A 27,555-nucleotide genomic window follows, 5' to 3' on the forward strand; every position below is an offset into this window, starting at 1 on the left:
CTGCAACCAAGTGGTGGGTGGACTTGGATAAATCTGGTGGAGCCACAGCACACCTGATGTTTGCACATGCTAGAGGAGTGAGAAGTGACCTGGGATGGTGGGAGGGGGTACTCTTTGGTTTGAGGATTTGTGGAAAGAGGTTGGAAAACATATTGTGAAGAGCAGTTCTCTTTATCGGAAATGGCCAGCTGTTTCCCTGGATGTTTCTTCAAACCTCCTGATCATCTGCCCTAGGCACAGCTTTCTTCTCCCTTAATCTCCTAGTGAATATTCAAAACCAGATACACTTGTAGCACTGGAAGAGCCTCTTTCAGAGTTGTTTCAGCACTGCAGAGAGCAACCCTTAGGAAAGAAACTCAAAAAATAAACAGTAGCTGCTGCCATGTTTCCCCCCTCCTTTCTCACCCAGTTTGTGGAAACCCAGTGCACCACTGGTTCCCTTTCCCATCCGTTGATGGCATTTCCCTGCCTGGTACCAAGGCAGTAAAGCCATGGGATGTCTGCACCCGGACGAGATGCTGGGTGCTAGAAACCTGTTGTGCCGCAGCTTCACCCATGTTGCCTGAGTGTCTGGTTGAAGGTTTGTTGGGGTATATTTGCATCAGGGCAGACGTGTCCTCAGTGGTCTCCAAACCTTCTGCCAGAGTAGCTTCCCCAGCCTTTGCTGCAGATGGTACCACCAAAGGCTGAGCTTGGGCTCCCTGGGGCTTTCCACGCGGCAGCCCGAGGAAGCTGCACATATGATGGAGAAACAGGCAGAAGCGGGATGTGGCATTTCTAAATGTATGGGGTGATCAGAGGGGTTGCTGTGACCCTGGCATGGAGGCATGCCGAACCTCAGCAAGTATATGGCAGCGCATGTTCTGGGCTGGGTGGAAAGGTGCCTCAGTCACGTCAAGACTTGGATTAATTGACTTGCGGTGTTACTAATATGTTGAACCTTGCTTCTCAGCTGCTCACAAAGACCCAGTGTTTGACTTTTGGACCCAGAAGTCATCTTGAACTGATGCAGGCTTTGTAATGAATGAAACCTCTGTCCATAACGCGGTGGTGGGTGTCCCTCTCCTGTCTCCCAAGGAATGCTGCTGGCTGATCCTCATTTGCCTGTTAGAGCCGTTAATTGACTCGTCTGCATCCTCTCGGATCGCAGCTGGCAGCCCTTTGCTCACTGGGATGCCAAGTTGTTCGATAGCTCAAGTGACTCAAAATCCAGCAGTGAGGATGGGTGGTGCTGGGGTCGCCTGTGCCGTGGGTGGGTGGGCTGGATGGTCACAGGGGTGCACAGACCCCTGGGGTGCTGGATGACTCTGCATCCACCGGCTTCCAGGGGGACCGCGCTATCTGAAATTGGAGTGATGAGTATGGGAGAAGGAGGAGGAGCGGAAAAATATAAATAAAGCTTCTGGAGGGGAAAACCCACGAAGAGGAGAAAATAGCGGCGCCAGTTTATTCTCTCCCCACCCTCCCTCGTACCTCTCGGCTTGTATCGTCTTTTAACTGTGCCGGCGGGTGTGCTCCGGCTTCTGCACATGTGTGCGCTTGTGTGCGACTGCCCTTCCCCTAGTGGGCACGCACTGGGTGGAGGGGGGTCTGGGGACGGGTTCTGGTGCTTTGGTGCCACCTTCCAAGTCATTGTGTCCTCATGTAGCGCTGCCCTAGATCTGCTCATCTCAGTTGACAAACCAGAACGTCAGCGGCCACGATGCACCAAACCAAAAAAGACATTTAGGCCAAGTAACGCTAATGCTGCTGACCTCAGGAATAGACCTGGAAAATCCTGTTTTGAGCCCAAAGGTGACATCCTGCCACTTAGCTTGTTTTATTCCAAAGTGGATGCATAAGAAAACCTAAGTTTTAATAGCAAATAATTGCTATTGCATTTAAAATGTACACTGAGGGTTCCCATTTCAAGCAGATGACAGTCAAACAGGTCAGTGCTCATTCACAGGCACCAGCCTGGTATCTCCCAGCCCAGGTGCTGGAGGTGGGCAGCGCTGGGCAGAGCCGTGCTGCCAGCAGTGCTGCAGCTGCCCGCGCCGGCAGGGCTCGGCAGGGCTGCCACTGGGCAGTGCCACGCTTCTGCTTATTGTCACTGTAGTGCTAGTCCCTGGGCAGCCTAAAAAGCTTAAAACACTCAAAACATTTGTCAGTGAAATGTTGATCTTTGTTGAATGTTTATTTTTGCAGAAATCTGTAAGTATTGCTTATTAAATGTATCTTTTTTTCTTCCGTTTCTCCTAGGATCCTGCAGGAATCTTTGAACTGGTGGAGCTTGTTGGCAATGGTACCTATGGGCAGGTCTATAAGGTAAGGGCTCCACCTGAAGCGATCCCGTTTGCCTTGGCCTTGTGTTGAACATGGAGCATCCCAGCACATCATCTTGGCTGGGTTTGACCTGTTTCTGGCCTAACAAGAAGCCTGGCTGAGTTCCGGCTTTTTGGTCTTGTGTGCAAGTACGGTGTAGTACACAGAGCTCTTATAATAAGCAATTCATATTAGTTCTGAAACTGTCACTAGAAAATAAATAACTTTTTTTTTCTCTCCCCCCAGTTGCTTTTTATTGATTATATGATGAGGAGGGAGTGAAAAGTCTGCACTTTAATAGATAAACCTCGATCTCTTCTAAAGAGCTGAGTTTACAGCTGCAATAGGCTGCCAAATGAGTTTGCTACAGTCCAGTGCTCTGCTCGGACACGGGCTGGCTGCCACCCTTTCCACTGGCAGAAACCTGCTGCAGGAGAAAAAACACAACAGTCAGTAGGCTTGCTTTAAATTTCTGTAAACATCTGGAAGCAGCTTTCCGGATGAGAATAGTGAGGGGATTGTGGAGAACAGAATTTTAAACCCATTAACTTCTTTACAGAAATGTTTAAAATGTCCACCCTCTGCTAAGTTACATCACCTGTCCCAAACACCTTAGCTTGGGGGATTTCCAGAATTTGTCGTCTCGGTGGGGTTTTTTTGTGGATGATTTTTGTGGGGTTGGGGAGGGATTGAATTATTTCAAAGTCTGGGTTTATCTGCACTGAATATTTTGGTGGGGAGATGTTTCTCGGCATGATTGCATGAGGAATTTGCCAAATATTTCGGGTCTGCTGGGAGACAATAGTTCCCCTGGGCCCCATTCTCCAAAAACTTCTGTATGCGTGGGCATAAGTTCTGTATGTATGTGTACTCGTATATGTGTGTGTGCACACAGAGATCCTGTTTACCTATCGTGCCCATATTCTCTTTTGACTGTAGAAAAGAATATATTCATGTGTTCTTACTTGGTTGCTTGGAAGGCACAGCTCTTGCCTGTCACGCGGTAAAAGACAGCGAGCTGTCCCTGCTGAAGAGAAGAGAAGGATGCTTAAAAAGCTACCTGTCAGGAAATATTTGTTCTGAATTCTGGTTTCCCCCTCCTCCCACTGCTGTAGGCTAATCCCATCAGTACAAGGATAGAGGGATTGAAGTGAACTGAAGATGAACTGGAACTTCTGGAGTTTCAAATGTGTGAATTTTTGAACTGGAGTAAGTTTAAAAAAAAAAAACAAAAAACAAACAAAAACAAAGGAAAAAAAACCCAAAGCCACACCAAAACTGTTCTTATCAAGGTTATATTCCAGGGAGCCTTCTCCTCTGGTACTGGTTGTTTTTCCACCGTGCACTCCCCGCCACGGGAGCTCCCTTCTGAACTGTTTTTCTTCTCAGTTGCTAAAATAATGGTAGAGGGTGACCTAATTTTAACTGGTGCATATTTCTAACAATCAGTGGAAACTATGCGCCTTTAATGGCCTTTTGAAAGCGTCATGTTTTTGTGGAGAGCAGAAAAGGGAAATAAGCTAGCTGGTGCTGGCACTGCTGGTTGCAGGGCTCTGCTGATCAGGTTTCCTCTTGCTGTCTTTGATTCTTTCAGTGCGTCTGTGTGTTACCTCAAAGTGGGGGAAAACCATGCAGAAACGTCCAAGTGTAGGCTTTCTGGGAGGTGAGCACTTCTGTGTTCCCTTTTTCTCCTGATGTACAAGAAAAAATCCTCCTCTTAACTGTTCTTAACTTGCTGGAGTAATCGGACTGTCCTTGGTGTGATTCACTTGGTACCAGTGCCAGACAGGGTGGTACCGGGGGGGGGCGGAATGCTGCTGTCCAAACCAAACTAGTAAGTAATGAGGTATGAGTTCAGGTTAAGACTGACTTCAGAGCTCTCTTAAACTGAAGTCTTGGAGTAGCAGCCACTCTATAAACAAAAGGAGACTTTGATATAAAGCATACATAACTGTTTATGGTGTCCCACCCTAAAACCTAGCGCGGAAATAAGATCTCTGTGATTCTTTTCCTCCAGATACCACTGCTGTATTTATGTCTTGCAGCAAAACAAATGGATCAACTTTCATAACACACAGATCTTCTGGCTCCCTTCTAAAACAGCCTTTAGAAGTGGTCCATACCTAGGAGCAGTGTCCTCTGTAATCAGATGTTTGTTCCACTGCCATTTCAAACCCATCTCAGGTGGGGCTGGGGTTTTCCCACCCCTCTGTGCTGGTGCTACCCGAGGTGCACCATTGCTGACGTCTTAGAGGCTGTGTGTGTCTCAAGTTATATTTTTAGATGTGGAAGGAGTAATTCATTGTGGTGCCTGCTCTGGTGCTGGCTTCCTAGCCTGGGCTTTGCAGGTCCAACCCCTGTGCTCTCTGCTAGGAGCAGTCACCTGGTGAGCACCACCTCCCCTTCGCACGACTGGTCCCTCTCTGAAGTGAGTAGAGCAGCTCTCCCGTTGGGAAGAAGCAGAAGTGAAATGCTTATACCAGTCAGGGGAGAGCATCTTATGTTTGTGTGCTGCAAGACTGCCGAAACAGGATTGCAGCCCTGATGTTTCCCCCTGAAAACCTGATGTAGCAGCCAGCTCTAATACTGCCGCGTGGCCATATTTGTGTTGGAGACTACAAGTGTCCTGGTGGTAACCAGTTGGCCTGCCCAGGACTTGGAGGGACATGTGCAAGGTGCAAACCTCCCATTGATCCCATGGGATAAAGTGCACGGTTACGTTGTTCTGACAACTGAATGGTATCGCAGCCTGACAGGGTGGGGAGCCTGAGAAATATCTGGTTGTACCACAGTAACAGGAGCCATCAGAGAGCAGTGGTTCATGGAGCCAACCTCAGGATCTGCTGCGTTGGGAGCCCCTGCCACAGCACATGCCTTCTCCTTGCTTGTAGGAGAAAAGATACATTGGCCAAGTCTGGTGCACATTAAGAGCTCCCAAAGGGAGTGCACCCCTCTGCCGAAGCGTGGGCACTGGGATGAAGCTCGCTGTGCAAGTTGCTTTGGTCCTGCTTTCTGGGTCATGATTTGAAGATCCCTTTCAGGTGGTATACAATGCTTCTGTAAATCAAAGCCTTGTTCTCTGAGGCTTCTGCTCCAGAGGCAAAGGTAACTTGTTCGGATTGATCTCTGTATTTTTAAGTAAAGGCCTTTCTTTGCTCAGGACTGCAGGTTAAAATGTTGCTGTGGTGCTTCCCAGCTCTGGCCATACCCCAGGGGCACCTGAACGCTGCAGGAGCCCTCAGCAGCGACCTGCTCTGCTTGCTCTCCTCTAACCCCAACCATAAGCTCTTCACTTTGGATAATTGCAGAGAGAAATAACATTCCTTGTTAACAATCTCTTGTGAATAGCTTGATTTTTATTTTCATGAGGGACCGCGCTGGTGATGGTTTATCTCTCTAATTGAATCAGAAGCTTTTCTTTATTTTCTAATAATCCTGCATCTAATGTTACAGATTGTAAACTCTTTTTGATAAAAGACTGAGAGCTTGCTAGCTCCTGTGTCAGACACTGTTGCAGTAGGGGATTTTTGTGTCCTTAGATTTTTTTTTTTTTTTTATTTAAGGTGTTTAAAGAAATGGCTAACAGGAATACAGTGATTTGGACTTGGGGAATTGAGCCATTGCCTCAGTGTTTTTTAGCAGGTAGCTGATGGCTGAAAGCAAAACTGTAAACGTAAAAATCACTAAGACCCTTTAGAGCATTATCTAAAGTGTGAGGAAATGCTGCTTTTATGTTCCAGAACATTATTATTGCTGCTTGTCTCTACTTTGCATTGGAGAGCAAGCAAAAAGTCCTTAAAATACTGTGTATGCTTAGATTGCCTGGATAAATCACAGCATCAGGGCCACAACTGTTGGTGTGTCACACACCAACAAATACGCAGGTTGAAAGTAAAAGGTACACTAGGTTACTCAAAAATACCTTCCAACAGATCGTTACAAAGCTGGGGGAAGACATGCAGTGGGCTACTTATTGTGCACTGAGTATGTTAAAAACCAAAGCAATCCCCTGGTCTTTTTAGACCTGTTTAGCCATGGGTGTTCACATGCTGGCCTGTGCATAGCATCACCAAAGCAGGATTTTGATGCAAGCCTTTGCAATAGTGAAAAAAATCAGTAAATAGGTCGGATGGTAACCTTTGCCTCTCTCACCTTATAGTTTTACAACATTGAACAGGGAAACGAATGATGTGAGATTACATACTCACATGCTTCTTCCCAACCGTACCAGGAGGACAACGATCATTAATGTCAAGTGCTGCTTTGCTGAGTGCCCTGGGGATGTGGCTGTCCATTTACAGCTTTAGCAAGACTTTATTTTACAGGGTACAAGATACAATACTGTGGGCTAACTCCATAACTGCACAATAACTATTGATTGTTTAATTAGCTGGTAAATGCCATATAATCGCTAAGCCACTATGCAGCATTATTCTGTGCTCTAATTTAGAGCATGTGGGTTCTGCAAGCTGCAAGTCTCACAGCTGTGGCTCCCCAGGGAGCTCCTCCACCATTATGACACGATGGGGCAGAGCAGGGTTCACCCCCAGGAGCCACCTTGGGCTGCCACCAGCCACCTCCAGGCAGGGCGCCTGGCCACGGGCTGTCCCTATCCCCTGCCAGGCCAAGTTAGGCAGCCATTTGAAGAGGACATGGTTTTTGCAATTGCTCTTTGTTGCACTATGTTGTGTCTGTCTGGGGTACAATACATGGGGGAAAAGGATGAAGAAATGCATCCCAAGGTCTTTTGTTAGGGTTTATTTATTTATTACCCAGCTGGCATTTGCCAGAGGCCAGGACTGATCCGCCTGGAGGCAAACCCCCAGGTTTGAGCCAGTAGATGAAGATGTTGAGGTGTGTGGGTATGAGAAAGTGAATAAAGCATTTGAAATCCAAGGTCACCTGTTTCTGGAGAGCTGGGAGCAGCAGGGCTGCTGGGACACTTTGGTCCCCGAGTCAAACCCCTGAGAATGTTCCGGGCACAAGCCTGTTCTCGGTAGCATTGTCCTGGAGTTTGCAGATGCCAAATGAGGAGGGATAACGCGTGTCCTGCCCTCCTGGCTGCTGTTCGTGCGCTCCCCTGCACAGCGGCATCCTTCCTCGTGGTACCCCTGGGCATCTCACTGCTGCAGGCTGATGGGGTAGCAGGTGAATACGCTAAATAAAGGCTTTCAGAAGATTTTTTTTTCTTTTACATTTTTTTTGGAGGGGAGGTATGAGAAAATAACTAATGTGTAGTCTGTGCCATGTTTAGTCCGCCCAAAGTCTGGTTCAGCCCGGCTGCCACTGATCAAGTGCTGGGTCCTTGCATCAGCCCTGGTGAGAACAGAGATTCTGCAGGTTCCTGGGTCATTATTAGCAGTTCAGATAATTAGCCTGAGTCAAGAATGACATTAATTGTTTTTCATAATCAGTTGTTTTATTGTCTCTCTTTCCGAAACGCTGATGGTCAATAGTTTGATAATTAGTCACTGTTGCTTTTAGCCGTGTGGAAGAAGTTACCATGCTGCACACAATTAATATTTCCTGGGGATTGTTGCTGTAAAGAATTAATCTTAGTTTATATACACAGCTTTTATAGCTGAAGACTGACTGCTGTGCCTTGCTTGAGAGACTGGGCTGAACGCATGCAAACCATGCGCACTGCCTGCAGACTGGGTCATGCTGCTGGCCACCCTTTGTCCAAACACCCATCCTGCGGTGGTGGCGGCTGCTATGTGGTGGTCCTGAGCATGCCAAGGGCACCTGGTGCTCGCTTTCACGGGTCACTGAAGGAATTCAGAGCTCCATCGTCTTGCAGTCTAAACAGCTCTAACCCTAGACAGCCAGCTATTGCATTTGAAGGTGCATTGTAAGCATTTCCCTTTTCCCACCTTCTTGTTGTTTATAAAATGAACTGTGGTGTTGTGAGGCTGGGTGTGACTTGAGCCAGATAGGTTCTTCTAGCGTTGTATCCTTGGCTTTGGGTCCTTCTTTTTGTTTTCAGCCTCTTCAGAGAGAGCTTTTGCTGCATGGCAGGGCGGGCTGAGTGTAACCGCATGCGCATGTATGCATATAGCCATCCCTCGTCATGGTCTGACGGTTGCTGCAGACTGAGGCAAACACATGAGGGGTTGGTACCCTCTGATTTGGGTAGTCCTCGGCTTTCCCCATGATTTGGTGCTGCGCTAAGAGCCTGCTCCATAGGGCTGAGACAGGGAAGCACCTTGCCTCTACCCTGCTGGGGCAGCAGAGCAGTTAACCAGTGCCGAGCTGACATGCCCCATCCCGGGCTCTTCTTTCCACTGGGATGGTTTTGGTGGTGGCTGGGACCACTCACATCCACATCCAGATACTGACCCGCGTGGGCAGTCACCGGCCGCCCGGCATCTTCAAGGTTGCGTAAGGGCCGTGCGAATGTGAATGGATTTACGAGACTTAACAAGCTGCTTTATAATCCTTCCATATTACAAGCACAGTGTTAAATATTAAGCCATTGTTTCCACTGGGATGGCTCCCTGTGCTGGTGGCGAGGACGGCAGTGCCATCGTGCGAGGATGCTTGCTGCTCCCATAGGCTCCAGCTCACAGGTGGTGCTGGGCTTTTTATCAGCTCTTATTGGGTTGCAGGAAGGGGCTGGGCTGGCATACTGATATGTGATAACATGTGCTGGCTTTATCAGAAGGAAAACGGGTGACCTCAATTTATCATTTTCCCTACGATGTTAAAATATCTCTAGAAGAGAAGGTCCTTTCCTTGCTGACTCAAATGAGGTGTGTGTGTTTCTGAAACGGGGACTTGTTTTTGCCATGTAGGCAAGGAAGTCTTAACTGGAAAATGCTTAAAATGATGTTCCACTCTTTTTGGAAAAAAAAAAAGGGGGGGGGGAGGGCAAAAAAAAAGAAAAAGCTTTGTTACCAGAGCAACTGGTACATCTTGTGCTGCTTCATTTCTCTGAAACACAGAGAGCCCTAAGCCCTCCCTCCCTCCCTCCTCCCAAGAAACCAGCCCACACACACCTACGCACCAATATGTCACATTAACTTCGCTGCTTTCTGAATAATATAAGGGAAAGGTGCTTTTTACATTTCAATCCTATAGAATGCAGGTTATAAAAGGTGATTAAAAATGTTCCTGTATTGCCTCCCTTTTAATCTCTGTTCCCTTTCCCCGCCTCCGGAGTTTGTGATGGGAAAGAGCAGGGTGAAGGTCAGGAGCAGACCGATGCATCTGTGAAGTGACATTTGTCCACTCTCATTTGTGTTGCTGGGTACTCTGCTTCTGTAAATAATGCACAATTTTGCAGGACAAAAAAATATCTGCAATGGCATAGGGGGAAAAAAGCTACCTTTGAAGATGCTAAGTAAAGTCAATGGCGTGCTGCAGAGCATGGGGAATGTGGTGGTGGGTCTTGCAACGCTCTTTGTGTGGGTGCCAGGCATGGATAGGGATGGAGGGAGAGCCCTCTCCGTGACTTGTGAGGGTTAGAAGATGCTCTGTGCAAGCACCTGCTCTGCAGAGGTCTGCAGAGCAAGCACCGTTTCCAGTGCCACCTTCTATCCCATAGGAATGACTGGACTAGGAACTCGGACCTGTCTCTTCTCAGGTTTTCTGTGGGGACACTTAAGGTGGGCCAATTCACTGGTTGGCTGTCCAGCCTCAGTATCCATAGGTTTCATGGTTGTGTACCAGTGCTGCTGGATGTGTGGCCTGTTTTATGCAAGTGGAGGTGCAGCAGAACAGTCTGAGAAGACGAGGATGTGGATGCACGTAGTTATACTTAATACTGAGATCTGAGAAGACTTGCTGCCTAGAGGTCTTCAAGCTCCCCAGGAGAAATTGGTCCACGTGAGTTGTTGGGCTGGTCTGTGCTTGTGCGGCTGCTCTTGAGGTTGCTCTAAGTCCCTTGAGTTTGGTCAGCCTCTTTGGGTCTGTTCATGATGATGTACTTGGGCATCCAGCTACCATCTGCATTGCTCGACCTGAGAGATGGGAGTGCGGGGGGGAGCTGTTGAGAAAATAGCCAACTCTTCAGAATCGGGGTTATTCCATGTGAAAGCATCGCTCTCCCTTTTGGGAGGTGCAGCTTCTTGTCCTACTGAAGTTTTCATTGCTCTGCTCACTGTAATATCTTACAATAGTATGTAGTATGTTACAAGGGTGTGGTCATGGCCAGCGGGTGAGGTATAGATGCTGTAAGGCTTGGGTGGATTATAAAAAGCATTTGCTGTTAGGATATATCGATCTAATGGTAACCCTGGGCTGCAAGGCAGCAGATTAGGAGCATCTTGCTCTAAGTAGAAGTTGGTACCTGCTGATTTTTGTTGTTGACTTGTTTATACTACTTAAGGAGTATTGGGTTAGTCTAGTGAACTGGAGCCTAATGCAGTGTACAGGAAGCCTAGGGCCAAGTCCCCACTGTTGCGGACTTCTTTGGTGACCTTTGCTGAATGATTCCTCTCCTCCTTTTCCATCCCTGTCCTCACCCCTCTCCCCATAAAATCAGAAACAGGGCAATGCCAGGATGGTCTGGGGGCAGAGCTGGGAGCTGCTTGGTGGTACCAGCATTGGAAAGCCATCTATGAGGAGATGGTGCGCTAGGTGCCCCTGCACCAACATTTTGATAACAAAAGGTTGGGAGTGAGGCTGGTTCCCAGAGGAGCAAAGTACAACAGCGGTTAGCTGTTAGTAGGTTAGCCGAGCAAAACAATCTAAAGAAGCACTGAAAAGTGGGTTTCAGAGCTAGGAAGTATTTTGTTCCTCCTGGCTCTGAAGGTGCCACTCTCAGCTAAGAAGGCAAGAGAGGACTTTTTGGAAGGTTTAGAGAAGGGGATGGGGGGAGCAGTAGCCTGTGAACATTGGTCCAGGCTGTGCATTCAAGGCGTTCACGGTTGCCGGAGTGTTTGTCTTCAGAGACGTTTCTTGCTTGTCATTTTTTATACCTTTTCAAATTGTGATGCAGCTTGACTTGCAGCTGACTCTGAAGACTTGAAGGCAGGCAATGCCTATGGGGAGTTGGTTGGAGCTCTACATCTTCTCCTGGTTACGCTTTGAAGGCTCGCTGCAGCAAGAAGTGTGTCTTTCTTGAAATCTACAGTTTATTCTTAGGTTTACCTGGGAAGCCCTTTACACTAATTACCTAAAGATGGAAAGTGCCAAGCAAACACAGCCTGCTTCCAAATGTTGTGGGCTTTTTTTCCTCCCCTCACATAAGAATGGCAGATTGGCATAATATTTTTTTTTTGTTTAGGTCTTTAAATTTTTTTGTGTGCTTAGGTCTCTAAATTCTTGTGTTTGAATGTGCTTATGGAAGCGTGTGGCTAGGAGCCCAGCTCCATCCCCATGTCCCCACCACGCAGCCCTTGTCTCCCAGCCCCTGTCTCCCTTGGCTCCTTGCGTAGGTGGCTGAGAAGGAGGTCAATTAGGGCTTCAGACTGCACTGCAATCAGCTGGAGAGGGATGTGGGGGAACTTGAGCCTTCGTTAGCACGAGCTGTGGTGATCCAGCCCAGGGAGTCCTGTGTGGTACCAGGAGCATGGTGAGATGCCACGGCTGCTCCTCTCCCTGTGCCCCAGTGGAGATGCAGGGCTTGGCGCCTGCCTGTGGGTGCACAGCATCGCTGCCTGTGGGCTCACCTCCACACGTCTTGGGGCTCACTGGTCCCTGCCAGTGGTCATCTACCTTGGGCTGGGCTGAGCTACAGACCTGTGTGTTGATGTCCCAGGGATTACTTGTATTCTCAAACTCCCCCCCCCCCCCCCCCCCCCAAGATTTTTTGCTCTCCACTGGGGCAGGGCAGTGCTCTTAAAGAAGTAGCATTGGTACATGCTCCTTCTTCATGCGTTGCTTTAGTTTTCCCAGCAGAGAAGACATGAAGTATAGGATGCATCCAGGAGACTCAGCTGTGGCTCGCAGGTCTGCAAGAGGATGAGAAATCCAGGTGCTGGGTTGGGGCTGGTGGGCTTTCTCTTGGTGTGAATCTCTGCTTGAGTGTGGCGGTTGGACTCAGGGGCTGTAGGAACCTCCTGGGTTGTTGGATTTACATCAGTTGTGGGGTTTGGGGGGGTTTCATCAAGGGCCATAATAGGATCAGCAGCAGGAGCACCCCGGAGTGGGAGGGATGCTGCTCTGCCCCAGTTTTATAGCTGCGCTTGCAGCCTGTGGCAGTGAGTTTCCAAAATTAATAGCCTTCTGCAGGTCATTATTATTTTTTTTAATCCACTGTAAAGCTGAACCTGATGGCAAATGATACTTGAAATGACCTGGGTGTGCAGGGGAAGGAAGGACAGGGAGGTGATCTGCCCCAATGTGTTTAAAAATGAGAGTTGGGGAGGGGAGGGAGTTGCATAAATGACAGAGAATTGGATTTCAGATGTCCATAGCTAATTTTACAACGCTGCCCACAAGCCCAGTCTGGAAGCTGTGCTGGCTTTGTTAGCTGTCCACAGGAGATCTAGAGGCAGAAGCACCTTATCTGGGCAGGCCCATTAGTACAACATGCTTCTTGCACTGGAGCTGATGCTTAACCTTGGCTGCAGGGAATGGGCGATGCACCGCGTTCCCGTCTGATTGCATTTCAGTGGATGTTGCCTTAGCTTGATGTAATTTTTAATGTTTTTTCCAGCTAGTGCTGGGTGGGGATATTCTTTCAATAAGTCTAGTTATTGAGTTCCAAATAAACAGTGTTAGCTCGTTACAGTTCTTCTCCCTCAAGAAATAGTTATTAACAAGGTCAGTGTGAAGAAATGTATTTTATGTTTGCCTGCATGGTATCTAGATCAAATGACATCAGGCTTACGTAGTAAAACAGCTATATTAAAAAAAAATTAACTCGTGGATGCCTCCTGATTAGTTAAAAGGTGTGGTTCACTCCTCACAGGCTGGCATTGTGTTTTCCTTGAAATAACTGTTGGTGTGTGAACTTCAGGGTGGTTCCTCCATCTGGGCAAGCAACCCTGGGGTGTCTGCAGGGATTCCTGGTGGAGGCCCCAAGATGGTGGGATGGGAGCCTCTGCTGCTGAGCTCTCATCCAAGCTCCTCCTCCAGAAACCCTGTTGTGATGGTAAGTAGTGGTTGGCGTGCCAGACAGAGGGTTGGAAAGGAAAGCCTGGAGCTTGTTCCAAGGCCTCCCCTTCCCCCTGTCCATTTATCCTTGATTTTCCCAGTGAGGGTGTAACAGCCAGGGCGCTGGGCTGGCGGGGCTGTGTGCCTGCAGGTGGGTCAGTGTCGTGTGTGGCAGTGCTGGTTTGCATTTAAAAAATCCCCAAACTTATAGGTGACTGTTGCTGAGGAAGGTTGAACATGTTAACCTCAATGACAAAGAAAACAAATTTAAGCAGATTTTTCAACTTTTTTCTTTTAAACTCCACATGATGGATCTGTCCCCGCAGAGCCAGGACTGAGGCACGGCCACGGCGAGCAGTACTGCACTTATCTCTGCTGTGAATTAAGCTGGTTTGCTTCACACCAAGGAGCAGAAAGAAAAGCAAGTCACTGCAGTGGGACATTCATGGTAGCAGTCCCATTTTTCATGAATTGCTCAGGTCTCTGCCCACGTTTTCTGACACCTATATATTCACATTCAGACCTACTAGGTTTAATCCTAATATTTCACCACTTCTGTATGACAAAGGAAAAATCCCTACGAAGCGTAGTGAGGAGTTGAGCGTTCAATTTGTGGTGTGGTCTTCCAAGTGGTGAGCAGCTGGTGGCATCCGTGGGAGTCAGCAGCACAGCGTGCTGTCCCTGGGCTCTGGCACCGGCATCCCTGGGCTCCGGCACGCTGCTGGTGCTGGGGCTGAGGTCCAGCAAGCGGAGGGGATGTGCTGGGAGAGACCATCATCTCTCCTGCCAGTGTCTCTGGGGTCAGCCCCATGTTGGCAGCGGTGAGATGCAGACAGGGAGCCATTTAATCCTTCCAGTTTACTCTCTTTTCCTGCTTTGCATCCCCTTTTGAAAAGATGGGATGTTTCTGCTCTGGCACATCTTGCAGTTGATAAGTCTTTATGCTAATACTTTCCTTGGTGTTGCAATTTGTCCCTGAGCAAAACCATTAGTTGGGAATATGATGTCTCATTAAGTATCTAACTTGAGGATTCAGAAGTCTCCAGCCAACCTCCTCCCTCCCTGCCTGGCACATAAAAACCTCTTTAGAGTTTGAAGTTCTTACAGACAACATGAAAGGCTGGAAACGCATCTTTATGTTTTATGGAAGTAGAAATTCACATGTAAGCAGCTATCAGGGCTTAGGAAAAATTGCAAATACCACTGGATTTGCCATTAGTCTCTTGTTTTGTTAGAGCAATTACGGTTATAGCCGAAGTCGGCAGTACTGCTGGTGCACAGTGGAAATGCCTTCGCGTTCCTGTGCTTCAGAGATTTTCTCTTTCACACTTTAATTCAGCAGGTCCAGGATCGAGGCCAAAGCTTTTCTTCTCTATGTAACTAATAGAAAGACAGCCAATTCAGCAGAATTTCTGTAAATAGCCTGTTCCAGATGAATTGAGAATTGTGTATCCGAATGCCAGTAGGGCTAACGCGAAGGGTAGTTTGCAAAAGAAAATGGAAATCTTGTGTTAGAGGAGCAGGCTTCTGAAACGCAATGTAAAACTGCACTTTTGGACTTCAAAAAAATAATGTTTGCTGTAGTCATGAAACTGCCCAAAATGCAGAATAATAAAGTCTTGATACCTGGTGCTGAAGGGCAGCATCCAGGGGGTGAATCCTCCCAGTCATGCAGAAAACGCTCAGCATCTGCTTAAAATCCTATAGTACTCGAGCAGCAAGCTGGTCCCTTGAACTAAAAGGGCTCCTCCAGTATCTTTTATTTTTTTTAATTGACAAAGAACAGCACCTGTTGGGATAGAAGAGCCATGGCAGTCGTGGCATGGTTTGGGGTACTCTGCCTTTACCATCTGCACAGAGTTGGGGGTTTAGGGGGGCAGTGGGTACTGCAGGGGAGCTGCTTGGCTGGGGGTGGTCCAGGACATGCTCCCCACCCTGAGCAGTGACCACTGCCTGCAGAGTTCAACTCCCATGGGAACAGTTGGATTGGAGGTCTGTCGCTGTCTAGCCTTTAAAAGCCAGCATTGACGGGGTGGGTTGTTCCTTCACGCTAGCTGCCATGTAACTCCTCGGACTGTAAATGGATTTGCATGCGTGCTGCTGTGCTGGCGTGCCGGGTTGTGCAGGGCACAGAAGATTCAGGTTACAGCTTTCTGCTTGAGGAAGGGCACCAGGGGCAGGGAGAGGCTTGCTCTCAAGTTATGCATGTGTCTTTGGCCGGGTTGACTTGGGCTCTGCGAATCATTTGCATTTACCTTTGCTGCAGAGTATGTACAGCCTATTTGTTCATGAGGGTTAAACAGTACAGCACTGTGCCAGGGCTGCACCTCCGCCTTGCAGCCTTTTTCTTCCTTATGGCTAACTTGGTGTTTTTGGTTTTTTGGTTTTTTTTTTTTTCATTTGCTGGTATTAGCTGAAACTTGGCACAGCCAAGGAAAATTGGTGCCTTTCCCATGCTGTTCTGCAGCAGATACAGGCTTGCATGCACAGTGGTGCCAGCAGCCAGCAAGGGCATGTAGCAAGGGACATGGATTAGTCAAAGGGCTGACGGTAAAAGCACAATTTTGGACTAGCCCATGTGACAACGATGAGCCGCCTTCTTCCAAATCTGTCGCCTTTCTTCTAGAAAAAGCCCTAAACCTGTAATACAGTGCCTGGGGTTGTGTTTAGCGAGGACTCAGCATGTCACCAGTTGGATTTAAATACAGTGGGGGAAGAGGCTGGTGCGTGGGCAGTGTGTGAGCCCCATCCCTTGTGCTGGCTGAGCCCCCAGCAGTGGGATGTGCCCGCCAGTGAGGGTCCAGGAAGCCCCGGCCGGGCTGCAAGGGCAGCATGCATCCCTGGGGAGGGGATGCGGCTCCTGGCAGAGCTACGGCAGTGTGCGCCTTAGCCTCTGCTGGTTACTGCCTTCAGCCCTATTCTGATACTAGGGAATAGCGCTTGGGCTGCGTGAGCCTGCGGATGAGGTGGCATGGGGAGAAACCCAATGGTGGGGAAGAGCACATGCTCTTAAAAGCTCCAGCATACACTCCGAGCATTGGGGTTTTTTTTTTTGTTCCCTTATTGGTGACTGTTCACAACCTATTTGGGAAGGCACTTGAGAAGAAATAAGCTAATTACATAATTTAATAAAAGATGTGAGAGTACCAATCTAAGCACGCTGGCAATGTTGGAGGAGCTGGGGCTGTAGAACGTGACTTGTGTTTCACGGGAGAGATTAATCGTGTCGACTCCCGGGAGACAGGTCTGCCAAAAAGGTGGTTGTGTTGGATGCACTGTTCATATCGTTAAAATTAGTTCTTGTACACAGCCTAATAAAAGCAGAAGAAAAGATTTCTAGCAGAAGGGATCAATAACTTGAAAGCATTCTAATTCAAAATTAGAAAAATGAGAACAGTTATGGGCAAGGAGAGTGTATTAATAAAGGAAAATGAGTATTTGTTACTGCTGGTGTGAAATGAGATAATTTAAGAGAAATGCTCTAAGTGCCTTTTGTCACAGTTAATGCCTTTTGTTAGACTTCCAAGCAAAATGGAGCCTGCGACTTTCAATTTCAGGGTTCTCAGATGATCAAAATACCGTGGGGCAGTCTGATCATCTCATACTTTGCTGGAATGAGGTCATCAATAACTTTTGCCTGGATGTGATTTACACAGTTGTCAATGTCTGAATTGCCATAATATGTCTCTGCCTGGGAAAAATGCTGCATTCAGAGGGGAAAAAAACCTAAAGCAGGAGCTCTCTGGGTAGCTGGTTCACTGGTAATAATGGATACAGAAAAGTGATTACTTGTGATCCATTCAAATAGAAAGGCTCAGCCTCTAAAGCTGGAGGCATGGAAGCTGTTACAAGGTCAAGCAGTGTCCTTAAGGAGAAATAGGTGGCGAATACTGTCAATTGCAGATAACACATCTGCAGCATCATGGAAAGTACATCTGAAATTAAGATTAAAGGTGCTTTGCACTCGTACGGAGAGGGAGGGAAAAAGAGAAGATAGAGGCGAAATCGGGGAAAAAAGAGGATTAGCTTTTGGTGGGTGACAAGCGATAGCTCTGGCCAGGGAGAGATTTAAGCAGCAAAGTGCTCAGTAACCTGGGGAATTATCAGAGGTTTCTGCAGCCACTACCAACTGATGGTCTTCAACAGCCTGAAATTCTTTGTGTTTGAACCTCTCTCTCACCCCGTGCCTATGTGTGTACATGCACATGCAAAAATCTCATCTGCAGCCCCATATGTCAGGCTGGGAATCCAAAAACCAGAGGCCCTGGTCATCCATGCTTGCAGAATTCTGCTTTAATTTCAGACGCCTTAGTTTACATTGAGGCAAAAAGGGACCTGACCTTCAGCTATGCTGGTAGACCTCTTTCTTTTGTTGGCATACGTTGCGGGTCAGGGCGCTGAGAGCTTCTGAAAATGAAGTCCTCATGTCTTGACAGATGTTTTCAAGTTTCTGCTTTGGTAAATGGGGCTAGAAAGCTTTGCTAAAGGTCCTGCAAGAGAAACTGGATCTCTTGACTGATGGATATGAGCCGAAATTAGCATTTCTTAATATGTTGAAGAGGGTGATACTGTAAGTTTTGTCAGTCCCACCATGCTGAGAAACCCCAGTTTGTGAAAATAGGTTTTGGCTACAACCTCTTCGAGGAGTAGAAGGACTCAACCGTTTATAACCATGTCAGTGGCTTCACAGGTGGGAGACTTGGATTCGTGTTCCCAACTTAGTGATCCCAAAGGAAAATACCTCCCCTGAAGCAGAACAAGCAAAGTCCAAGGGATGTAATGTGCTTTTCCTGCACCTTGGGAAAACACCACAGCCAAACAGAACTTACGGGTTTTTCATTCAAATCGGACCCTTCAATGCAAATCTTATTCTTGCAAAAAATTCCAAAAGGTTTGGGGTTTATTCTGTAGTGAAAGAAAAATGCAAATCTCAAGCATTTTGGGGAACTGGTGGTGGTGTCCTAGGGTCAGCGGTACCCAGAACCGCACGTCTGCTTGCTTCCTCTGTGGCAAGATGCTTACTGACACCCGATTCATCAGGGCTGTAAATACCCAGACGTCTGGGAGGCCTTACTGGTGTCTGGTCTGTAGCTGACCTTTCATTTTGCTAGCAGAAAATGAGGATTAACCTTGAGATCAGGAGACTACAGTGAAGACTGCACACCCATGCTATAGGATTAAAACAGATGCAGAAACTGGAAAGGGAGCGTATCGTAGCTGTTAAAGATCATCTATGTGCTATTAACGTACCAGTGACCAGGTCTCATCCTGAGCTTGTGGAAGCTTTACCTGCATAAATTGTGTATGAACTATAATGACGTCCCAGGTATGTGTCCTTCTTGTACATACGTGGACCTTGCCTTCTCCATTTTCTCATGTGCCCGAACTAGTCTTATCAAAGGAGGATAGTGTTTAATCTGAGGCAAGCGTCAGAAGAATAAGCTACTATGGTTTTCGGTAGTCTGGTACAAAATTCTTTCAGCATTTCTTGGTGCTTAGTTATTAATGAGGCATTTGTTCTATTTGCTTAAAAACCTCCCAGCAGCTAGCACATGTGCACTATGCAAATTATTTGTGGTCTGGTTAAATACTGTTTTTCTAGGAAGGGGAATAACAGAAATTAGTAGAGGAAAAATAAGTAACATTAACCCTCTGTAGGTTGTTCCCTCATTAATTATTTCGGTTATTTGGCTCTTGTGGTGGAACTGAGCATGCTGCTGTCATTAACAGTGATTCGGGACCTCGGCTTGAATAGTCACATACTCCTGAGTGCTTACTTTAGGTGGCAGTGGTCCAGAAAACTGCCAGCATCCTAATTAACACACTTTTTCAATGGACAATATTAATATTCATACTCTTATACTGTAAAATGAGTAATTTGAATAGACAGAATGTCTTGCACTTTTTTTGATCTCTTGTGGATTAACCTACAAAAGGCCATTGGCACTCATTCTTTCAGGCGTTAATGGGTACAAAGGCTTCTAATAAAATAGCGTGGAGCAGAGTTACCTAAGAATGTGTAGCAAATATAATGCATCTGATAGGGATGTTAATATTTTGTTAGAGTGGCGAAGGAAAATGTGAAGGGAAATGTTTGTAGTAGATGTGCACCTCCAAATGATGGAGGAGTAAGGCAGCTCTCAGGGGTGACCGGTCCCACAACATCCGTCTGAATGATGTCAGCCCAGCAGCGGTGATGCAGAAGTCCCCCAGCTGAGCCAGTGCTAGAGGAAAATAGTACTGAAAGGGAGAAAGCAAATATATGTTTCACTGGAAAACAAAAGACTTGGAAGGCTGGTCATGTTTTATTGATGCCCACCGTTGGGGGCTACCAAAAGATATACTACCGATTTTAGCAAAAGGAATGGAAGTGCGGAAAATACTGTGAAAGAAAAGATTCACCCAGAGGAAAAAGCAGAGGTGCAACTGAAGCAGAAAACGCTGTATTTAGCAACTAGGTTAAGAGGCATGAGGGTTGTAGGATATGTTCGGGTAAGCACCAACTCATTTACTAAAGTATCCAGATTACTCTGTTCACCTGAGATACGTGCCCTGTATGTGCACAAACCATCCTACAGAAGATACCCTCTGCCTCTCCCAAGGTCTGACTGACCCTGAATCCTCAAGGAAGGAGAAACTGGCTTTGGGGTCAGTATTGAGGGGAAACTGCTGGTGAAAAAAAGATGAGTCTCAGCACATCTTTGGTTCAACATTCAGTATAGAGTAGGCTGTTAGCTGGAGGGGATGAGCTTTGCAGTTGCTCCGTCCTCTAAAGAGCCTTTGCTGGTGCAAATAGTGCAAAGGAAGGAGGCCCTTCCGGTAGCTGCAGATTTGGCTGTGGTCCCTGCAGGACTTGAGTTCCTACAGAGATGTTGGTCTGTCTTCAGCAGTGGAGGAGAAAGCCTGCTCCAGTGCAGAATTGATGCTAACAAATTGTATTTTGACTTGCTCGGTATAGGAACGAGGTCACATTTAACAGAATTGGGGGATACTTTGAAGAATTAATAAAAAGGAGCTGAGTGAGAGGGCAGCTGTGGACACAGATTACCTGGACCCGGGATGGTTTCTGGTGGCGTCACACACAATCTGTGCATTCGCAGGGCCTGGCACTGGCTGTGGTCTCTTATGGAGGATGCAAACATGTCTTAGATCTCAACAAGCAGAAGGCATCTGTGGAGAGCAGCGTTTTTCTAAAGATGAAGGTGACTGTGTAGTGCTATGGGGTTCACTGTTTAAAACTGATTTAGTTCACTTTGTATGCAGGTAGCTTTGACGTCTGGATGAAAGCTTAACCATGGAAACCGTAGCTGCCAGTCAGAGCAGCAAACCTCTTTCTGCAGAGCCTGGCCTGACTCTGCTCTGCTGGTGGCATCTTTGTCTCTGTGTCTGTGGCCTGTATAGGCTGTTGGAATGGGACAAACCTCTTTTTCTGAAAGTAACTCATCAACCCCTCTGCCAGCAGCCAAGATGGGGAGACAAGACTGAAGTACCCAATTGACTTTAGATGCTGTCTGTCGGCTGGTGGTTAGACCTAAAGCATTTGTGTGTGTTTGCCTAGGCTGTGTCCATCAGATGTTCAAAGATGGGTGGCATCTGCTCTTTTCAAATAGCTTCAAATACCTCTTTTTATGGTGTGTTCACGATGAACGCTTACCTTTTGGTACCATCCATGAGCTCTTTCGATAAGCTGGCACATGGCGGGTCCTATGCAAACACTGAACATGGATGATGTACTTGCCTTTGCCCTTTCAAACCCCGGCACGTTTGTGCATCCAACCGCAACACCAATGGCCATGTTAGCTGTCGCTTGGTCTACCGTGTCCCAGCTGGAGCACGTCCCCAGCCTGCATCTTCATCAAATGTCATCCTGAAAAATGATCTCATAGGACAAAGATTTGCACTGAGCTATGGTATCTGGAGGGCAGCGCTGTGAACCTGTTCCCATCAACTTCTGGGTAGGCACATTCCCATAGGTATCAGCAGGAGTGCCACAGCGGGGGCACTTAGTCTTCCTGGCTCTGTGAACTCGGTTTAATATTAAAAAAACCCAAACAAACAAACCAAAACCCCTATAATAATTAAGGTGTAAGGAGAAGAAAAAGAATGTCTTCAGCCTGTGCCAGAGGTTACTTGAGTCCCTGCACAAAGGAACCCACTGGCGAGATTGGAGACATCCCGTTAGCCGGGAGCTAATGGAAAAATTAGAGGCTTTTAGAGCCTGAGTCAGTGTCGTGAATCAAACGCTGAAAACCTGCTTTGTTATTGCAGCTTTAACAGAACTAGCAAATCTCCTTCAAGGAGTTTCTGTGATTGAATGAGTGGAAAATAAAAGTCTACATCCCACATGCTTCTCCACTGCGGCCGTGGGGGGCTTGCTGGGGCTGGGGCTGGCAGGCTCCCCCATCAGCCCTGCCTTTCGCTCTCCGCAGCTCCCTCCCTTGAGCAGAAGATATTTTGGCTAGCAGTGAAACAGCCAGTGAGTCAAAAAAGGAGGAGGAAAAAAAACAAAGAAAGGAGAGAGGAATAATAATAAAAGTAATACTCAAGCCAGTTAGAAGGGGAGGGAAGCGGGCAGCAAGTGGTGCAGAGCTGTGACTCAGAGGCAGCTCCGCTCCTGACGTGTGCCGAGCCAAGCGAACGCAATACTGCAGCATCTCCGCTGATGGGCTTGGCAGCTTCCTGGCAGCCGGGGAGGCAGCAAGGCCGGAGGGCTGTGCCGCTTTCCCCGTCCCCTTCATCCCTCCTCCACTCTTGTTTCCAGCCCCGTGTCTCCTGCCTGCAGCGCAGGCACTGCAGGTCTGCCTCTAGACGATGCCCAGATCAGCCCCTGCCTGCGCACAGAGGTTGCTCTTTGCTCCGGCTGCGGAGAGCGGTGAGATCGAGGAATGGTAATTGTGGCGCCGAAGCAAGATGCCCGGTGCTGGGTGGCACAGATACCCTCCTGCTGGGTTCAGGCACACGATAAGCTGAGCTGAGCTCCCTCGCTGCTTCTTCCATCTGCCTGTGTCTTTGCTGCCAGAGTTCATAGAAGTACCGAAATCTGTTTTCCTGCCGATACTTGCTGTCCTTACGCATCCTCCTTTTGTGAAGCGCTTTCACTTTAATTGATTATTTTTTAGAACTTTTGGAAAAAGTCCCAAACAAGGCCTTAAAATAGAGAAATCATGTAGGTTTAAATATTTTTGAGGAAGGCTGGGAAAATATTCTGCAGCCTGCTCTACGACCTTTTCATGGCTCCTAGGAGGCCGATAGCAACTTATTTTTGAATAATCTCCCAATTGCATTCAAAATATGAAAAAATATACTCTTGTATAAATGCGTATTTTGCTTCAAGGTGACAAAAGTAAGTTAAGTCTTAAATGTACTGACTGTTGGCAATGCAGGGCTGATGCCAGAAGGGTATTTGTGTCCATCAGAACACCAAGGCACAGGGCATGATTTTTTATTTTTATTTAATCTCCCTTATGAGAAGGCTATGGTTAGCCAGGCCATGCTTGAAGGTCAGTGTTGGCTCCCCCTAAAAGCTCACATGGCATTTCATTCAGTTGAGCTTTACAGGGTTTATTGCTTCATTCTCAGGGCTCAACCCAGAAATTATTTTTCCCCTTTTTGCAGAAAGGACATTTTCTCCCAGATCCTTGGCTCTGGTGATGGGGGAGGGAAACTCTTCTAATCCAAAATATTCAAATGATGGTTTCCTGGTAGTAAGGAACTTAACTTCTTTTTTTTTTGCTTTGCTTTTTTTTTTTTGGCTTGTCCCAAAATGTGTGTATAGTGCAATACCTGTCTGGGAAACGTGCACTATTTTTGAGCTTTGGTCCCCATTCTGGGGTTTTACTTTGTTTTTAATGTGTCTCTGCAGCGGGAGCTGCTGCAGTTCCAGCTCTCTCTCCTTGCTCGACATGGAGACAGTTAATGAGAGGTCTTCCAAGGCTCCCCTTTCTCACCAAATGCCTTTTCCTGCCTCTGCGCCCTGGCCCGAGGTTAAGCATCTCTGCTCCTCGAGGAACGCAGGAGCGCCCTTTGCAGGAGCAGCTAATTGGCAGTGGCTGCGGAGGTGACAGTGCCCTTCGTCTGCCAGACGGAGCAAAGCTGTTAGCCAGTGGCATGAGAGCACAGAAGTGAACCATTTATTTTCTAATTACTATTATTTGGGCAGATTCTTCTGAAGGACCTGTAACCGATCTCTGCCGCAGTGACTTTGGTGAGCGGTGGCTCACTCCAGCCTCGGCTGCAGAGCCACGTTGTCCCGGTACGGCGTTCACAGCCTTTATCAAAATACTGTTTCTTGCTAATTTGTGTAATGCTGTTGGAGGTAATGAAGCTGGGACTGAGCAGCCAGTGAAAACTGCAGTGGAGGGATCCGTGTGTTCATCCATTCTTCCCTGCCCCGTGGGATCCCCGGCTGCCCCAGGCAGCACAGGGAATAGGGATGCTACATGCACCCTCTGGAATAGCTACCCTGATGTCAGGGTTAGCCTGTGAAAAATGTTGAAACATATTATTTTGAACAGAATGGGGTATCTGCTTGCAAAGCAAACAACTTTTGTTGGTTAACTTGAGCTCCGCACAGGTTCACAAATTTTGGGCTGTGTAGAGGCGAGGCACCCAGCTTGCTTGGTGTTGCAGTAAGGAAAGGAGATCACCTCTAGTTATTTAATGATGACTGGCTCGATCTCATCCGTATTAGTTCCTAATATGGTTATTTACATGCTCAGCTCAAGCATATGAACAACCCTTTTGAAATCAAATGGGGCTGCTTGGGTGTATAAGGGTGAATACTGGGGAAGTGTTTTGTGAGCCTCATCCAAGTTAACTGTGCTCCCCTTTATTTTATTGTCCCTCACATGGTCAGGAGATAAAATTATATTATGTTTTTCTCCTGTGAGACTGCATGGGTATATAAGCCAGGGACAGACAGGTATAGATGCACCACAAAGAAGAAAGCCGCCTCCTTTGGCAGAGGTGGTGGCCAAGGAGACCCTGCAAACGCCCCTGCTGCAGCGCAGGGAGAAGAGGATGCTCGAGTCAAAATGGAAAATTACTTTCCACAGCATCTTATCTAAGATCCAGTCCCAGTTACTGCTCCAGGACTAGTTGAGTGTGGTGAAGAACTAAAAGCCAGCGGATTATTTCAAATTCCTTTTTTATTCTGGAGACAGGAGGGGGAAAAAAAAATGTCACTTTTAAGCTGTCAGGGCTGTATCAATTACCAAAGAGTGAGAAGGCGGGAGGGAGTGCTGTGTGGAAACCCCAAGGGGTTTGCTACTGCCAGGGTGGTGTTACAGGGGTCCTGGCCCTGTGCTCTGGGGTCGCATCCTGGCCTGTCAGAGCAAACAGGCACTGACATTGTTGTTCCTTTGTAGGGCAGGCAGGGATCCGTGGTGACTGGGCATCTGTGAGGCCGGCAGCTGAGTCACGGCTGCAGTGAGGGGATGCTTGGAGAGCAGGGACCGTCACGCTCATCCCTGCCAGAGCATCCCTGCCCGCCCCACAGGGCTTCAGGTGGGACCCAGCAGGTGTTTGAGGGTGGCAGAGGGGGTATTACCTCTAGCAATTAAGACTTTCTTCACTCCCATCTTCTTTCAGTTCTGAAGCAGCATTTGCATTTGTATCCATTTTTTTTCCCCGGCTGCTGCGAGATTTGTGCCGAGGGGGCCTTTTTGGAGAATGCCTCTGACAGAAATGTATTTTCTTGTCCCTTGAAGCTGAAAGCCATAAAGAAAAGAATGACTTTAATGAACAGACCTTGCCGAATCACCACCTTGAATCTCTAGTTGCTCGTGTGAATCAAAACCTGCTGAAAGTAGGTCATATAGTAAAAATGAATTAAGTTTACTTCACATTTTATTGACTCTGCCAGTTTTTCACTCATAGAGGCTTATAGTTAGGAATGTATCTTGTCTTGTTAATGCTAGGCTGAGGTAAAAAGGGGAAATACTGTTCTTTATCCCCTCCCTTTTAGCTTGCCTGTTTGAGGTAGTCGAGTGTATGATGGATGCCCTTACTGTTTGTTTATTCTTTTATTCTCCTGCACTGAAGAACTGCTTAAGTGATGATCAAACTCCCATAGTACGTTCACAAGTGGGAATTCAGCCTGGTCCCAAAAGTTTATGCAACACCTAAATTCTTCCTAAAACTTCCATGAAGGGTTGAAGTGGTGGTGTGGTGCGTGTCTGCAGGCAGATGGATTGCACTGCATCTCCTCCTTAGTGCCCCACTGAACCGAGGAAACACACTTGGACCAATGATGTTTGGGGTCTCCAACCCTGTTTATTGTGCTGTAATGTTGAGAGGATCCTGGATGGCTGTGCTGAGGTGGGCTGTGGGGGACATTCACAGGTCCAGAGGGTGTCAGGTTTTTTCAAAAGGAAGATTTTCTTGTTGCCCCTCATTTATGAGATTCACTTCAGTTATCTGAGAAGAAGCACAAATGAAAATCCTTGTAGAAGCTTGTTTTATAGAGCTGCAGGTTGGACTCTGCTGTATGCAAGGGAGGAAGAGGGACCCAGCTGTGCAGCCACATTTGTGAAGGTTTCATCACCAACACAGCAGCCTGTTGCAATCCTGAGAGTTAACCTGGAGTTTTTAATTCATATTTGGGTTGCATTTATTATGCTATCACTAATTTAGCCCCTGTTTGTTTGTTTTGGCAGTGTGGGGCTGCAGCAACAGCATGCTACTTCCCAGAAATCTCTGAGAACGGGGCAGGGGGGAGTAGGTGGTTTTGGGCACTGAATAGCTGAATATTTGGGAATGTTAGGAGCAACGCTTTATTGATTTTGCTAAAATATTGGACTTTTAGACCAATCTGGCTGGGGTTTGGATTGACTGCTGTCACTGTCCCTGTACTGTTGATAGGACAAACCTGGCTGGGTGCAGGCTTGGTGTGGGAGGTGTGTGCATGGGGGTTTCAGGTAACTTCTGTGCCCTCTGTCTCATAGCCACGTGATCAGATGAATTATCTTCTATTTGTAATGTTAAATGTAAGTCAGTGTGGTTGGCTTACTGCAGAGCAGTCCAAGGCTAACAGGTAATGTGGGTGGGATAACCACATACAAGTGTGACTGTGGGACCCACAAGTGAGTCACTGTAGCTCAGACCCCATTTAGATGACTTCAGAAGGACTTTCTACAAGGCCAGTTGACAGGATACGTACATAAAGTAGCAAATAAAATGGCAAATAAATCCTGGAAACATCTAGATCTGATATTTCTAAATGATCTAGCACCAACCCCTGGATTTCCAAATTTGGGGAGTTTGAACCACGTTCCCATGGTGGTGCATGGAGAAGGGAGGGACAGGAGTCAGGCTGGAAAAGGGGGGATGTGGCGGGGAGGATTTCCAGCATCCAAGCACCAGAGCCATGACTATTGAGCTTTGTTAGCATGCTGCAGGTTAGATACTTGTACTCAGGATGAACTGGTCAGATTCCTTCCCAAACAGCCCAGCTGGTCCAGTCCCTGTCCTTACTGCCATGGGGCTGTTGCTCCTGAGACGTGACTGGGTGGGAACACTCATGGACCAAGGCAGGAGGTCTGGTGAAACTCTTCAGTGGGAGGTACTTAAATTGGGGTGTCTTTGGGATGCGCTGAGAGCGGGAGTGAAAACCACAGCATAGTAACTCATTCTTCAACAGACTCGGCCAGCATTTGAGATGACATGCAATACATCTTGGAGAACATGAGGGATGGGTTTGAATGGCCAAGGCTGGTGGTGAACAAGGGGCAGTGAGGACAGTGACTCTGTGCTTGATACCCATCGCTGGCAGGGCTTGGGGCTGGCTATGCTGATCATTTCTATCCTTTTTTATAAGGTTGGAATTAGTTTCCATATTTTAACGATGATGACGGAAGACTTTAATGACGTGATGGATGTTGTAGCCCTGAGATACTGCAGAGGAGATGAGATGAGGTAGGTCTTAGCCTCCAGTGCTAGTGCAGGATGCCTCCTGGGCTTTTTAACTGAGAAGTAAATGCACTAATTAGGATTTGGGAGTGTAAACAAGGGGGTGCAGCTTCTTAAGTTCATTTGACCATTTGGTTACAGCTTGCAGCAGCTTCTTTTGACATGACTTACTGCACGCAGGGAGGATGCTTTTCTGGTGGGAAAGGAATAAAAGGGAACTGTAGGCCAGATGTTCACCTGCTGTAAGCGAGGGCAGTCGCACTGGGTAGCGCCTGTCTGCCATCCTGCGGCTGGGGAGCT

At 47.4% G+C, this 27,555-nt stretch overlaps 1 protein-coding gene across 4 annotated transcripts in view; it reads left to right on the plus strand.

Annotated features, from left to right (window-relative positions):
- The window catches only part of TNIK (TRAF2 and NCK interacting kinase), a 165,395-nt gene that overhangs the window by 25,830 nt on the left and 112,010 nt on the right, over window positions 1-27,555 (plus strand). For all 4 annotated transcript variants that reach the window (XM_076341364.1, XM_076341366.1, XM_076341365.1 and 1 more), the window contains exon 2: window positions 2,242-2,307. In XM_076341364.1, coding sequence (XP_076197479.1) covers window positions 2,242-2,307 — 66 coding nt within the window. The remainder of the gene's footprint in view (window positions 1-2,241; window positions 2,308-27,555) is intronic.

Source organism: Aptenodytes patagonicus, chromosome 6 (assembly GCF_965638725.1).
Source record: "Aptenodytes patagonicus chromosome 6, bAptPat1.pri.cur, whole genome shotgun sequence".
NCBI lineage: Eukaryota > Metazoa > Chordata > Aves > Sphenisciformes > Spheniscidae > Aptenodytes > Aptenodytes patagonicus.